Consider the following 14,328-nt stretch of genomic DNA (forward strand, 5'->3'; position numbering starts at 1 on the left):
CAATAGTAATAAATATTGAAGTTTGATCATTGAAACTTTATATTTACATATTTATTGATGAATTCTATCTTACACCAAATACAAATTTTTTAGTTTCAAAAATGAATCAACTCAGTATCCCAAACACCACTAAAAAAAATCATTAATATAAATTATAAATTTCAAACATATCTATCAAATGAAATTTAAATGAAAATAAAAATTAAAACACTAATAAAATTTATAAAAATTGAGTTTAACTCAACATTTCGGATATCTAGTTGTGCTAAAAAAATACACTTACAAAATTCATAGTTAAATTGATTTAGGAATAATAGTTTTGAAGATATATGAAAATTTAATATCATATTTTCATCATCAACCATTTTCAGGTACACGGTTTCTCCACAATTCTCCACACTGTAACGGTCACCATTTTCCCTCTTCTATTTATCTCATTTCTCATTCCGCCATTTCTGTACCTTCAGCCTTTCCATCTCTCTCTCTCTAAACCCCTTTTTTTTTTTTTCAATGGCGTTCTCTAGGTCTCTCTCACTTTCTCTCTGCATTTTCCTCCCCTGCTTTCTCTCCCTTTCTCAAGCTTACACGTTCTACGTCGGTGGAAAAGATGGGTGGGTTCTCGATCCCTCTGAGAGCTACGACAATTGGGCTAATCGAAACAGGTTTCAAGTCAATGACGTTCTGGGTGAGTTCTCTATTTCTTCTCATCAATGGAGTTTTTTACTCTGTTTTATTTGGCTTATTTTGGTGCTCTGTTTTTTGTAGTGTTCAAGTATGCAAGAGGGTCGGATTCTGTGTTGGTGGTGAGTAAAGAGGATTATGATAAATGTGATTTGAATAATCCGGTTGTGAAATTGGAGGATGGGAATTCGGAGTTCAAATTTGATCGTTCTGGAGCTTTCTATTTTGTTAGTGGGAAACCGGGCAGCTGTGAAAATGGCCAGAAATTGGTGGTGGTTGTTATGTCTCTGCGCTCTCTTCCTCCGCCCTCCAAGGTGGGCTCGCCGCCACCTTATGGAGCTCAGCCGCCAGAGGTTTCTCCCTCTCCGCCGGGAGCAGAATCGCCTTCGCGAACACCCACTTCACCTTCTCCATCTGGGGCTACATCTCCAGGGATGGCTCCGGTACCTCCTTCTGCCTCTCCGCCGTCGGAAACACCTAGTTCGTCGTCGCCGTCGTCGGGGACACCTAGTTCGCCTTCGCCGTCGTCAATGGCACCTACTTCGCCGTCGCCGTCGTCATTGACACCTACTTCGCCATCGCCGTCGCCAGGGACACCTACTTTACTATATCCGCCGTCGGAAACTCCCACTTCACCGTCTCCTTCCGAGTCTTATTCTCCCCGTTCGTCGTATCCCGGAGCTCAATCTCCTTATGGTTCTCCGCCGTATGGGTATGGGTATGAAACTCCGCCGGCCGCTTCTCCCACTTCTGGGCATGGGTACCCTGGAGCAAGATCTCCGTCAGCCTCATACACTTCGCCGTCTCCTTCTGGTTACGAAACTCCGCCGGCCGCTTCTCCCACTTCTGGGTATGGGTACCCTGGAGCAAGATCTCCGTCAGCCTCATACACTTCGCCGTCTCCTTCTGGTTACGAAACTCCGACGACGACACCCCCGGCCGGTTCTCCGACTTCCCCATCACCGGGAGAAATCTCTCCGTCGGTATCACCCTCTTCACCGCTTCCCGGCGGCACCGCTACTCCCGGAACATCCCCCGTGGGCTCACCATCTTCACAATATAAATCTCCGACCACATCGCCATCTCCAGCCCATGCTATCACTCCGACAACTGCTCCGGTGCCGGCATTGACACCGAGTTCATCCTCTCCGATTACCTCTCCAGTGATATCGCCGTCGTCCGGAGCGCCGCAGTCTGGTGGTTCTCCGGTAAGTTCCCCGCCGTCTCCACAGTCATCTTCCTCAGGACCGGCACCATCGCCGACTGGATCGTCCGCCATATCTTCAACTCCGTCAGTAATTTTGTTAGGTTCCATAACAGTGGTGTTAAGCATGGTCCTCAATGGCGGAATGATTAAGAACTTCACTTAAACAACAACAACAACAAGAAGGAAGAAGATGAATCTCATTTTTATTTTTATTATTTAGTATTTGTGAATAAGTTTTAGAGAAATTTCTCCAATAATATGGCTTCCTTTTTTTTCTTTGTATTTGTCATCGCCGCTCATAATATATAATTTAAGCCATTGATGTTTGTAATATATACGTTATAAGTAGATGAATATATATTTTAATTAAATATCTCTCAAGTTCTTCAACATAATTTAGTTTTTATAATATGCATGATAAATTTTGGCATTGTTTGCTAACTATTTTTTTTTTGAAAAAAATAAATAAATATATTATCTTTCTTACTATGATTTACATCTTTCATACAATGGTTGAATTCTTAATATAAGGTGGACTAAATATTTTGGTTCTTTTTCTATATTTGAAAACAATCCAAAAATTTATGTTATATTTAAAATATTTAAAATAATAGTATTTTTTTATATTGCATGTTAAATTTGTTCTATGTTATATTATTTTCTTTAATGTTTTTAAGACAATATTGAGATATATCTTCCCTCTAAAAAAACATTTCTCCTAGATTTGTGAATCATTGGTCTAATAGGATAACTAATCAAGATTATTGTATTGGGTTGTGTGTTCTAAAACTCGTAGTTTGTAAAATTAAACATATTCTATTTGCAATGAAGATGTTATTGAGATTTTGTTCAATAAAACTGTTATTGAATATGTAAATTACATTAAATCTAATAAACTAAAATCCATAATTATTACATAAGTACTTGGATTTTTGTGGAGACATAAGAATAGATCAAGTTCGAGTGGATAGTCAAAACGGTCTATAATATACGGATAAGACTGGTACGTTATTTTGGAAACACTATCGAAAGCGGTCCACTTTATAATTAGTACAAATGATGTGATTTTGAATCGTTCATGTAGAGACATATGAGTGGAGACATCCTATGCAAAGAATTTTTACCACAAGACCAATAAGTTATTTTTACTTTATAATGTTGTTTACTGTTTAAAACCAACTATTTCAAAGCGATGACCTGGGTAACTTGACCTTCATGCTAAGCTAACTAAAAACTTTTGTTTATTTGAGACTATCCTTAGATTTGCATGGGTGGAGGTTGGCTCAACAGCACCGACTCAATAAGTCCCCCATTTGAGGGGTAAGACCGGATAGATAGCTAGGGACATAGAGTGTTGTTGAGATTAGTGTCCTAATTCTCCCAGAGTCTCATAGTTTGTAAAATAAGATAAGAGTTATTTTATTTGCATTTACTCATATCCAATAAACAGAGATCCATGGTTATTGTATATAAACTTAAGTATGTATATGAGATATACAAGTGGATCATGCCTTAAGTAATAACCTAAAAAAGGTTTGTATTATAAGGATAAAGGAGGGATACCTTATCCTACCTTTATCCTGGTGACACTACGAATACGACCCACTTTATAGAGGTTTACAAGTGTTGTGACCTACTACAGATGGTCTGATCCTGACTATTCATGTGGAAACATGCGAGTGGAGATGTCCTATACAAAGAGTTTGTATAAGACTAGACCACAACATGATTCGTCTCTTTATATAACGCTGTTGATACTTCCGACTTACATCTCACCTAAACGACCATCGGTGACATGCCCCTTAATCTTGAGTGTTTCGTGAACTCTTGCCTTTGAGGGTGGTCCTTTGATTAATATGGGTGAGAGTGACCAGATTGCCAACTCAACAAGCCTACCTTTTTGGGAATTTATCTTATTGGAGAGCTGGGAACTCAGTTACACAAGACAAAATTCACTCTTTCCCCGATGCAGGGTAAGTAGATAGATTGCTCCCTTGAAAGCTGATTCCAGGTCTTGAACATAGTGGTCATATCCTCTCTTTAGAAGAGAGGACTAAGTCATAGTAGAACTATGACTTATGTTCATTAGAGGAATTAGTGGTACTTAAAGAGTTAGATATAACTACAGGAGCAAAATAGTAAATTGGTCCAGTTGTACTTACGAGCGATCTATGAAGGGTTATCGCACTGTTGATTGGTTGATATGGACACAGAAATATATCTATAGTGAGGAGAGTACAATTGTCGGTCTTTAGTGAAGTGCCCGACAGTTAACAGATGGTGGATCCCGTGACTAAAGAGTTTAGTCAGTTATTCACGTACTGTTGAAGCTTCAAGCTACAGATCCATAAGGTCCCCTTGCTAGCTCAATGGATTCAAATTGAGAATCAGTTCTTGGGGTTGATTTGAAATATTCAAATTGACTAGAGGAAATTCAATTATCTTGGGGTTAATTGGTGTGATGTGTGAGATACATCAAGTGGAGGACTAATGTAAATATGGTTTACATTAAGTACCATAAAATAGAAAAAGAACTATGGTTTGTATGTTTCATGAGATGAAATATTAAAATTATAAATTATAAATATAATATGGTAAGTTAGTTATCATATTTATTTATAATAATATTAATTATTTGATAATTATCTTTTTTTCTCTAGTAACCAATTGAGTGGGAGGTTATTGGTTGTTTTGTCGTAACCGTGTGATAAAAGGAAAAAGTTTTCCTAAAATTAGAAGTTACTTGATTCGGAAAGTTTCTCATGGATATGGCCATCAAGTGAAAATGTTTCACTAAGCGATAGCTCACAGAGACTAGACGATCGTGAAGTTTGACTATACAATAGTTCATTCAGCTGATCGTAGCTAAATGATCGCGTGGCATTGTCTATATGATAGTCTGCCATTTACTATACGATCGAGCACATCGTCTATACGATAGACTATGTCATCTCCCACTTGTTCGATCGTTGTCCTCCAGTCTTTTCCTCAAGCTAAGTTCATACAGAGCTCACAACTCTTGGATTCTCATACCGAGAATACCAAGGTAATCATTATGATGGTGTCCTCACTCAACTCAATTGTGTTTGAGGAGCTTTTGGTTGTTTGTGTTGTTCATGCCGATGATCGTGTTGCATCGGTCGTTGCGTTCGAGGGTTGTGTTGCTGTGGACGCTAGTAGATTGATCGAGGGAGTTTGAAGAATGTTTCTTCAAAGGTATGCATACTCTATCCCGTGATATTCTTTATAAACATGCTGTAATTTCATGTTATGCATGACCTGTTAGTTTCTGTCATGAAAATTTTCATGTCTAATTTTCTTCAGGTGCAAGACAGAATTCACTTCTACCATCTCATTGGCCTGGGAGGGACTCAGTTTGATGATTGGATTAAAAACCAATTGTTCATTAGAGAATCAGTGGAACTTAAGGAGCAAGATGTAATCTCGAGGGTAAAACAACTTTTGACCCATGCGTTATTACGAACAACCTGTGAAGGGTTGAGATTATGGTTATATCAAGTTGATAGAAATATATCTACAGTGAGGGGAATGCAGCTACGAGCTTTAGTGGAGTGACCCAATAGTTAACGAATGTTGATTAATTTGATTTAAGGAGTTTAGTCAATTAATCTCGGATCGTTGGAGCCCATGATTTGTAGGTCCATTAGGTTCCCTACTAGTACACAAATGGATTAAACCTTAGAATAGCGTGATGAATAAATTTGAAGCGTTCAAATTCGAATTAAGAGAATCAGTAATTATATACGATAGAATTACACGTTTAATTATCAAATTAAACGAAATTTGAGAATTGAATAATGATTTAAAGATTAAAAACATAAATAGAGATACATGTTTTAGGAATTCGTATTTAGTTAATTTAATATTTGATATTAAATTAATTTAGTTAATTAAATTATTAATTAATTATTAAGAATTAATTTTTTTAAAAAAATTAATTTTAGAATTAATTTTTTTTTGGTAAAGTTAAAGAATATTAATGATTGAATTAATAATTTCATTTTAATTTTGAAATTTTGATTTCAAAATTTGAAAATTTAATTTTGAATTCAATTTAAATAATTGAAATAATATTGAGTGGTTTTTTTCCAAACTAAAACACCTCACATTCCACGTTGATCATAGAATCCTGGTGTCAAGCTCTCATCAAATGTTGATTGCATGTTTGGCTTGACAAAAACAATTGATTTTGCTGAGGTAATGAAGGATGCTAAATGTTTTGAAGAAGAGAAAAAAGGATTTTTTAATGTTCTTCAAACACCTAAAAATTCTCTCTCATTCCCTTTAATTCTATCTCATTTTAGAATCCACCTTCGAACAATCTAAGGTCCTAGAGGATAGTAGGGAAAATCAAGTAGTGGTCTACAAGCACTTGGAGTGAAGATTCAAACTCAATTTGAAGATTAAATGATACTTCAAAGGTATATCTTCAACACCCTATTATTAGTTTATGACCTTGCATGTTTTTATGCTAAAATGGATGAAATTAAAGTACTTAATATCCTAATTGCTTCAAATAATTGCATGTCAACTCCAACATATTGGGCCAATAAAAATAATATTAAATTATGATTATCAATAGGGGTGTTCAAAAAATCCAATCACCTGAAAAAATCAATCAACCCAACTCAACCCGTGCGATTTGGGTTGGGTTATCCACTCATTTTGGTTGGATTTTGTTCAAATAAATGAAAATTTTATGGGTTGGGTTGGGTTGGTTCATGGGTTCACCTAATATAACTCAAACCAACCCGAACCAATCCCTTTTTTTTAATTTTAAATATATATTTTTTGCTAATTATAACATAATTATTTATACATATATTGATTTTAATTTTATTTAATTCCAATATATTTTATTTAATAATTTATTTTTCAACAACTCTTAAAAGTAGTTTTTTTGCATTTTAGAAAGAAAATTTGCACCGTATAAATTGAAGTTGAGTAGTTAATCTTAATTCAATATATGAAAATAATTAAATTTGATTTTTACACATTTACGTTTTACTTCTTTTTAGAATGAAATTTTAAATAAATGATCCGATTAACCCAAACCAACCCCCAAATATTTCATGGTTGGGTTGGGTTGAGTTCATTTTTTAATAAGGGTTATTTGAGTTTAAAAAATTTACAATCTAAACAATTGGATTGGGTCTAAAAAGTTTTTCAACCCAATCCAACCCAACCCATGAACACCCTTAATTATCAACGTTGATTGACTTTATCTAAAAAAAAATTATTGAGTAAGGACCAACATCTCAAGATAAATAAATAAATAAATACGCATACTATAAATCAAAATTTTTTATTGAATAACAAAATTAATTTACACAGAATTAGTAGATAAAACATAATGATCTAAGAATCATAATACATATTTTAAAAGAGAATTACAATAATTCGATATAAGAATCATAATATATTTTAAAAGAATAATATGATTCTCATAATATCTAATATATATGGTTGTCATTCTAGGGCCTAAGTTTATTATATCAATTCATTATTATTTGTATTCTAAAAAAAATCATTATTATTACACTTCTTAAATTGGGCAAGTAATTATCAAATTGAATGAGGGTGAAAAATTACAATTAATTCAGTCAAATCTTTTTTTCTTTTTTTTTTTTTTTTGGGGGGGGGGGGGGGGGGGGGGGGGGGGGGGTTCCTTTCTCCACATTATTAATGCTAACTAAAAATTAAGTACTTTTCTGTGAACAATTCAAGATTTTCAAGGATAAATTGCCTACCAATATTATTTCTTTAAAGTTCTAGGTTTTTTAGTTTAATTTGACAACTTGATTGTTTTTTACCTTATTTCACATATTTGTTTTGAAAATGAATAACTATTTAAATAAAGAATTACTTTTTCTTTTCTAAACATATATATCTCTTCAAAATAATATATATATCATTTATCTCAATTTGTAGTAACTTTTAAAAAGATAGCTTATTATCCAATGATGTCAATGACTTGAGAATTAGATTCTACCTAGCTTCTGAATTAAGGATATTATAGGCCAAATTTAGAACCTTACCTTAGCATCAATAATTATTATTTCATTTTGAAAACGTTAATTATTTTTTTAGACGAATATAAAGTTATGGAAAGATCTAGAATTTTTTTCAAAAAAGTAATTGATAACTAATAATTAGTCCACCTTTACTATGATAATTATTTTAAATGAAAAAAATTGTTAAAAATATTTTTAAATATAGTAAAATGTTACTCAATGATAGACATTAAATGGTAATAAACAGTGACAGATATTTAGTGACATTTTGCTATATTTATAAATAAATTGGGTCGTTATCCTATATTTTTCTATTAAATTAGTATATAACCCATAAATGTTATCATTAACATTTTTGAGTTCTAACTTCTAAAAGTGAAAATTTGAATAATATTTATTATTTGGAATAATATATGATGTGTTGAACTATATTTTAGATGACGAAATTCATCCTTGTTTTTCTAGAACAAACAACGAGTATTTATAGCTAAAAGCTATTCTCTACTAACAAATTTAAATAATACTGTAGGGTTATTTAAAAATACCACGAGGCTTTATATCAACACAAAATTTAAAAATTGAAAGTTTGTAGAGTAGTGTGACTGACAATGTAAGGAGTTGATAAAATATGTAATCAATATTTGTTAAGATAATTATTGTAAATGATAAAACTATTGAAAATATTTAAAAGTATAGCAAAATATCATTGTACATCCGTGATAGATCGCGTGCGATAAACATCTATCACGGATACTAATAGATGTCTATCACGGTCTATCATTAATAAATAGTAACATTTTGGTATATTTGTAAATAAGTTAGTTAATTCATTTTTCTTTATTTAAAAATAACCTCGTGAGCCCACAAACTCCATAGACTAAGCAAGGAGTTAGGTTGACAACATCACTTCGATCAACATTTAAAGAATTGTTTGGGACCCATGAAATAATAATAAAATAGAAAAGAAAAAAAAATGAGTGTTATCATAGATTACACCTATGCTTGTGTAACACACTCAATTATCCAATCAATTTTTGTCACATGGCAAAAAAAAATTATATTTTTAAACTCTTTTTTACTATGTAATTGAAAATGGGTGCAACTTGGATTTTATCTAGATATTACTCAATAAAATATGTTAAAATGTACTTTAGATTTTATTTCATTTTAGCCCTATAATATAGATTTCCAATTTAGTTATTTTACTTTCAATAAATCTTAAAATTAGACGATTTTTTTAACAAGGAATATATAAGAACATTTTATTCACATATTTACATAGTATTTTTTTTTATAAAAGTTATAATAATTATTTAATTAATTTCACTAGTATTTAATTTTATAGGATTGAATTTAAGATTTATGGAATGTATATAGATTTAAATGAAAATTTAACCAAAAATATATCAAAAGATGACGTGTTAAATAACTAATGTCCACGTAGACTTTTTGGAGAAGAAATAAAAAGAGAGAAAAAGAAAAATAATGTACACGTGGGAGCATGGTGATAGGGAGAGTGGGGCCATGAGAAACAATCCAATCAGGCCGACAATCGTAATCTAGTAGGAAAGGAAACGCGGAAGAAGGATAGTGGGTGTCTAGTACACGTGGCACTTCCTCTGATGTGACGCATAAAAATCAGATTACTTTTTTTTTTCTTTTTTAACCGATGTGTCGGCAGCCATTTATTGTATATGCTACAAATATTGTTGTACTCTGTCCTTTCTAATAAATGTATCACTTTTTTTTAGAAATCATAAATGTAACAGTTTAATTATTTTAAATAATTGATTAAATTATAAATTTGATCTTTCTAATTAGAATTTCGTTTTTATAATTTGATAAAATTTTATAAATAATCTCTATAATTTGATAAAAGTTAGATAAACAGTAAATTAAGAATTATTTACGAGGCATTTATCAAATCATAGAGATTAAATTTTATTGATCACATCTATTTTTTTTTAATTTAAGGATCTTTAAAAAAAATTTGGTAGGTAAATTTTTAGTATTTGTACTTTGATTTTGTATCTAAATTTTAGTAGGTAGCAATTTAGTTATTAAAATTTAAATTTTGTAACAATTTAATCTCTATTCTTTACCATACAAAAAAATCTCATAAAATTAAATTTCAATTTTATAATTTATAAATTCATGTGGTCCATAGATTAATATTTCTTTAAAATTTAATAATTTTTCTCAATATAGATTTAATTGTTACAATCTAAAATTCATGAACTAAATGATTATAAAATTGAAAGTACGTGACCTAAATTGTTACAAAATTTAAAGACTAAATTATTGTTTTTTAACCTTTTAAACGTGCCATGATTTTTATTTTATGAGTTTTTAAAATTGTGTTTAATATCTTATCCAAAACCCTAATGTAACAAGCTAATACATATATAGCGAAATAGAAAACATCACCTCAATACTACATAAAAAAAAAAAAAAGGGGTCACACTTTGGTATTAATATAGATAATTCTCAAGATTTGACTAAATTATAAGAATCAAATTGAGACTATACCAAAATCATAAAGACTAAAGTTGTATTTTAACCTTTATTCTTTTAGAATATTACATTATATATGAGGTAGAAATGTATGTAATGGTCATTTTAATTTGATTCTTATGCTTTTAAATAGTGTGTTATCTCACATTGAATGTGAGTGTGAATAATAATATTCCAAATATTGCAAGTGATTGTAAGAATGAACTTTACGATGTGACTAATCTAATCATATTTCAATCAATTGAGACAATATACATAATATGCATATATTCCAAATATTACAAGTGTAAATCTATACTCTTTGAACTAAAAGGGAAAATGAGATGGGATACATTACATCTTAATTGCATTGAAATTTAGCAAAGTCATGTTTTGAAAAAAGAACTTACAAAGATATTACAAATATCTTAAAAGACATTATACATAATTCACATATCCTAAATATTACAATTATATATTGTTTTTATAGTTTTTTTTAGTTAATATGGTAATTTAGTTGTTAATTTTAAATTAATTAGTTTTTTTTGGGTTAATTAAGTTAATTATCTTATTTTCTTGTAAGATTATAAATAACTAATTTAGGATTGTAATAGAAAGTTTTTTAATATATGACCTTTATTATTATTATTATTATTATTATTATTATTATTTTTGTTCTCTCAATATTTAAGGATGAACTTTCCATATTTAGGTATAAATTTAGCCTAATGTCTTAACCCGTTACATCACATATTTTTTATAATACTTTGAATAAAAAGTGAAAGGTAAGAAATAATGTAATATTGTTGTAAAATTGAGGAGCACAACGAAACATAAATATCGAGAAATTATAATATTAAACTAATATAAATAAATAACTTAAATAAATTTAAGAAAATAAGAAAATTATGAAATTTTCTTTAATTTCTCTCCAAAAAGTTGGGATTTCTCACTAATATTCATACACCCATATGAATCCACCAAAAGCCTTTATTTAGGACTGCTTGCAAACATAACCTTCTGGGTCAAACTAATTGTAAATATGACATTAATAAAAAAAAATACAAATATGACCAAATTTGAGTCCAACCCATATAAAAAGACTAAAAAGCCCATGAAAATATAATAAGCCCACGATCCATGATCAAATCCTGCATATTCCACGTTCTTCTTCAAAAAATGATCGACGATTCACATCCATCGACAATTCACATCCATCGACGATTCAACTCTCCATCCATCAGTATTCATTTAGTTTCTTCCTTTTTTGTTCGAAAAACCCTAACCCCATTGATCTTCTTCAAACGGCGATGCAAGAACCCTAACATCTGCCAATCAAAAAAACCTTAACGTCTCCCTTTAACAATCTGCTTCTAGCACATCTGTTTCCGTTCCCATTCATCTATCAAATATCGAAGGAGAGAATCAATCAATACTTGTAAAAACAACACTGAAATCGATTGTGGAAAAGCATTGAAAAAGTAAGAAAAAGCATAGTTTCATGACTGTTTTTTTCTTTTTTGTTGTTTAGTTGATTAATTGTTGTTTGTATACTTCAAACTTCAAATGTGTTTTTGTTTGGGGTCTATCGGCAATAGATTTCTGTCACCAATAAACTTGAGGAATGTTGAATTTGTTTTTTGTTTTCAATGAAAGGTAAGTAAATGCATAGTTTCGCTGTTTTTTTCTTTGGTGTTGTTGATTAGAGTCTATCACTGATATGCTTAAGGGATGTTGAATTTATTTCCATGCAATGTAAGTAAATGCATGATTTCACTGCTGTTTATTCTTTTCTTGTTGTTGCTTAGAGTCTACTATGAAGTAAATGCATAATTTCACTGCTATTTATTTATTGTTTTTTTATGCTATTGATAGGTTTCTATCACGGATAGACTTGAAGCATGTTGGATTTATTTTTCATGAAAAGTAAGAAAAATTGTAGTTTCATTTCTGTTTAGTTATTATTTAGTTGATAGATTATTGCTAGTATGCTTTTAGATTTCAAATATATTGTTGATTAAAGTCTATCTGTTTGAAGCGGTGAAGTCTATCGATGATAGGGTTATCACTGATACTGCTTCAAGTCTATCAATGACAAAAGCGTATCAGTGATAAGTTTATCACTGATAGACTTCACTACTTTAAATCTATTAGTTGTTAACTCTATCACTAATAAACTTGAAGTGTTTAGTTTTTTTTACTGAAGTGTTTATTACTAATTTGACAGATTAATAAGTGAAAAACAATTATGGAAAGAAAACAACAAAAAAGGGGCAAAAAGAACCTTAGAACTTGAAGAATCATCAAGCAAAAAAAAAAAAAAAAAGTGAAAAAAGAGAAGGTATTCACTATATATTTAGTTCTAAGTTGTAATTTAGAATATTTATAACATATATCTTCTTTTTTATTTAAATAGACAAAAAAAAAATTCCTAAAGAAAAATGGAATTCCACTTTGAAAGTCATAGTTTATGTCAAGCTCGGAGTGATAGACCATATCATTAAGGGTTTAAATTCTACGTGTCTATCTTTATTTAAGGAAGGACCGTTTGGATATTTGCTAGGTTTAAAAATGTCCAAAGTACCTTTACAACTTCTAGCACATTTGATTAGAAGACAATGTGTCTCTGCTGATAACAATGTTCTCCTTTTCAACATTGAAGGTAACATTGTAGAGTTTGGGTTGAGGGATTTTTGTTTAATTACAAGATTAAATTGTAATGAATACCATGTTGAGTATGTTTTAGATGAAATGAAGAAAATGATTCAGAAATTAGACAAACATTAGAAATGATATAGCATCACTAAAGAAAATCTTAAGAGTGCATTTAACTATTTTACTAGTCAATGCAATGATGAAAAAAAAAATAGCAAAACTTGTCAATCTTTATTTGTTAAAAAACTTGTTGATTCCAAAACAACCTCATAATTGCGTGGACTGGAAGCATGTTAAGATGTTGAATGATGAGGAGAAGTTTAGGAATTATCCATAGGGAAGATTGTCTTATAGTGTTACTGCAGAGTTTTTAAAAAAATCTATTGAGAGTTAAAATTAAAAATTAAAAAAAAAAAGAAGAAAGAAATAGTTTTCCAAAAATATTGAATTGGGAAGCAACGAAACAATCAGATTGGCAAGATCTTAATGACAACGTCTTCTCGAAACAAAATATAAGTTTCTAATTTTTTCCATCAATAATTGTGATACAAGTCTATCAATGATATTGGTCTATCAGTGATAGACAAATATTGGTGATAGAAGTATTATTTCTATTGAAACACTCAAATAACTGTAGGGAAGGAGTCTATCAGCGACATAATTTATTAATGATAGACCAATATTATATCATATATCACAGATACATAGATCATATCAGTGATATTGGTCTATCTAAGTAACATGGTCTATCAGTGATAAGCTCATATCACTGATATGCTCTCATTAAACTATGTCACTGATAACTACTACCTATGATTATATGAGTATTTCAAATCTCATAAAAAGAAGGTATTTTGTATAAAGTACCAATTAAATGTTATATTTCAGCTCTCTATAATTCCTATTGTTGCATCAGAAGAAGAAATGTCATCAAAATACTTCAAAAATTTTCTGGAGATGGAGAAGAAAAGATTGAAGAAGAATATGTTGCAGAAAAAGATAAAAAGATTAGAGAAAGAATATCTTCTTTATAAGAAGTTATTGAAAGTCTAAAAAGGCAACACAAAGAAAATATTGAAGATCTTAGAAAGGGACAAAAGGAGATTCTCAATTTGATACATTCTTTAACAGAAATTGTAAAGCAAAAGGTCCCACACAAATGTCAAAGTGAAAGACAATATCAAGAGTCCTTAGAAAAGAAAGCAGAAGGTCCCACACAAATGTCGAAGTAAGATAATCTCGAGAGTCCTTGGAAAT

At 30.7% G+C, this 14,328-nt stretch overlaps 1 protein-coding gene across 1 annotated transcript; it reads left to right on the forward strand.

Annotated features, from left to right (window-relative positions):
• The first annotated feature begins 324 nt into the window (after positions 1–324).
• LOC120084660 (uncharacterized) lies at positions 325–2,261 on the forward strand. Its single transcript, XM_039040471.2, has 2 exons — positions 325–685; positions 766–2,261. Exons 1-2 carry the CDS (start codon positions 511–513, stop codon positions 2,049–2,051), a joined length of 1,461 nt encoding a protein of 486 aa, XP_038896399.2. The 5' UTR covers positions 325–510; the 3' UTR covers positions 2,052–2,261.
• The last annotated feature ends 12,067 nt before the right edge of the window (positions 2,262–14,328 follow it).

Source organism: Benincasa hispida, chromosome 9 (genome assembly GCF_027475165.1).
Source record: "Benincasa hispida cultivar pf3 chromosome 9, pf3_genome.v1.1, whole genome shotgun sequence".
In the NCBI taxonomy this organism is placed as follows: Eukaryota; Viridiplantae; Streptophyta; class Magnoliopsida; order Cucurbitales; family Cucurbitaceae; genus Benincasa; species Benincasa hispida.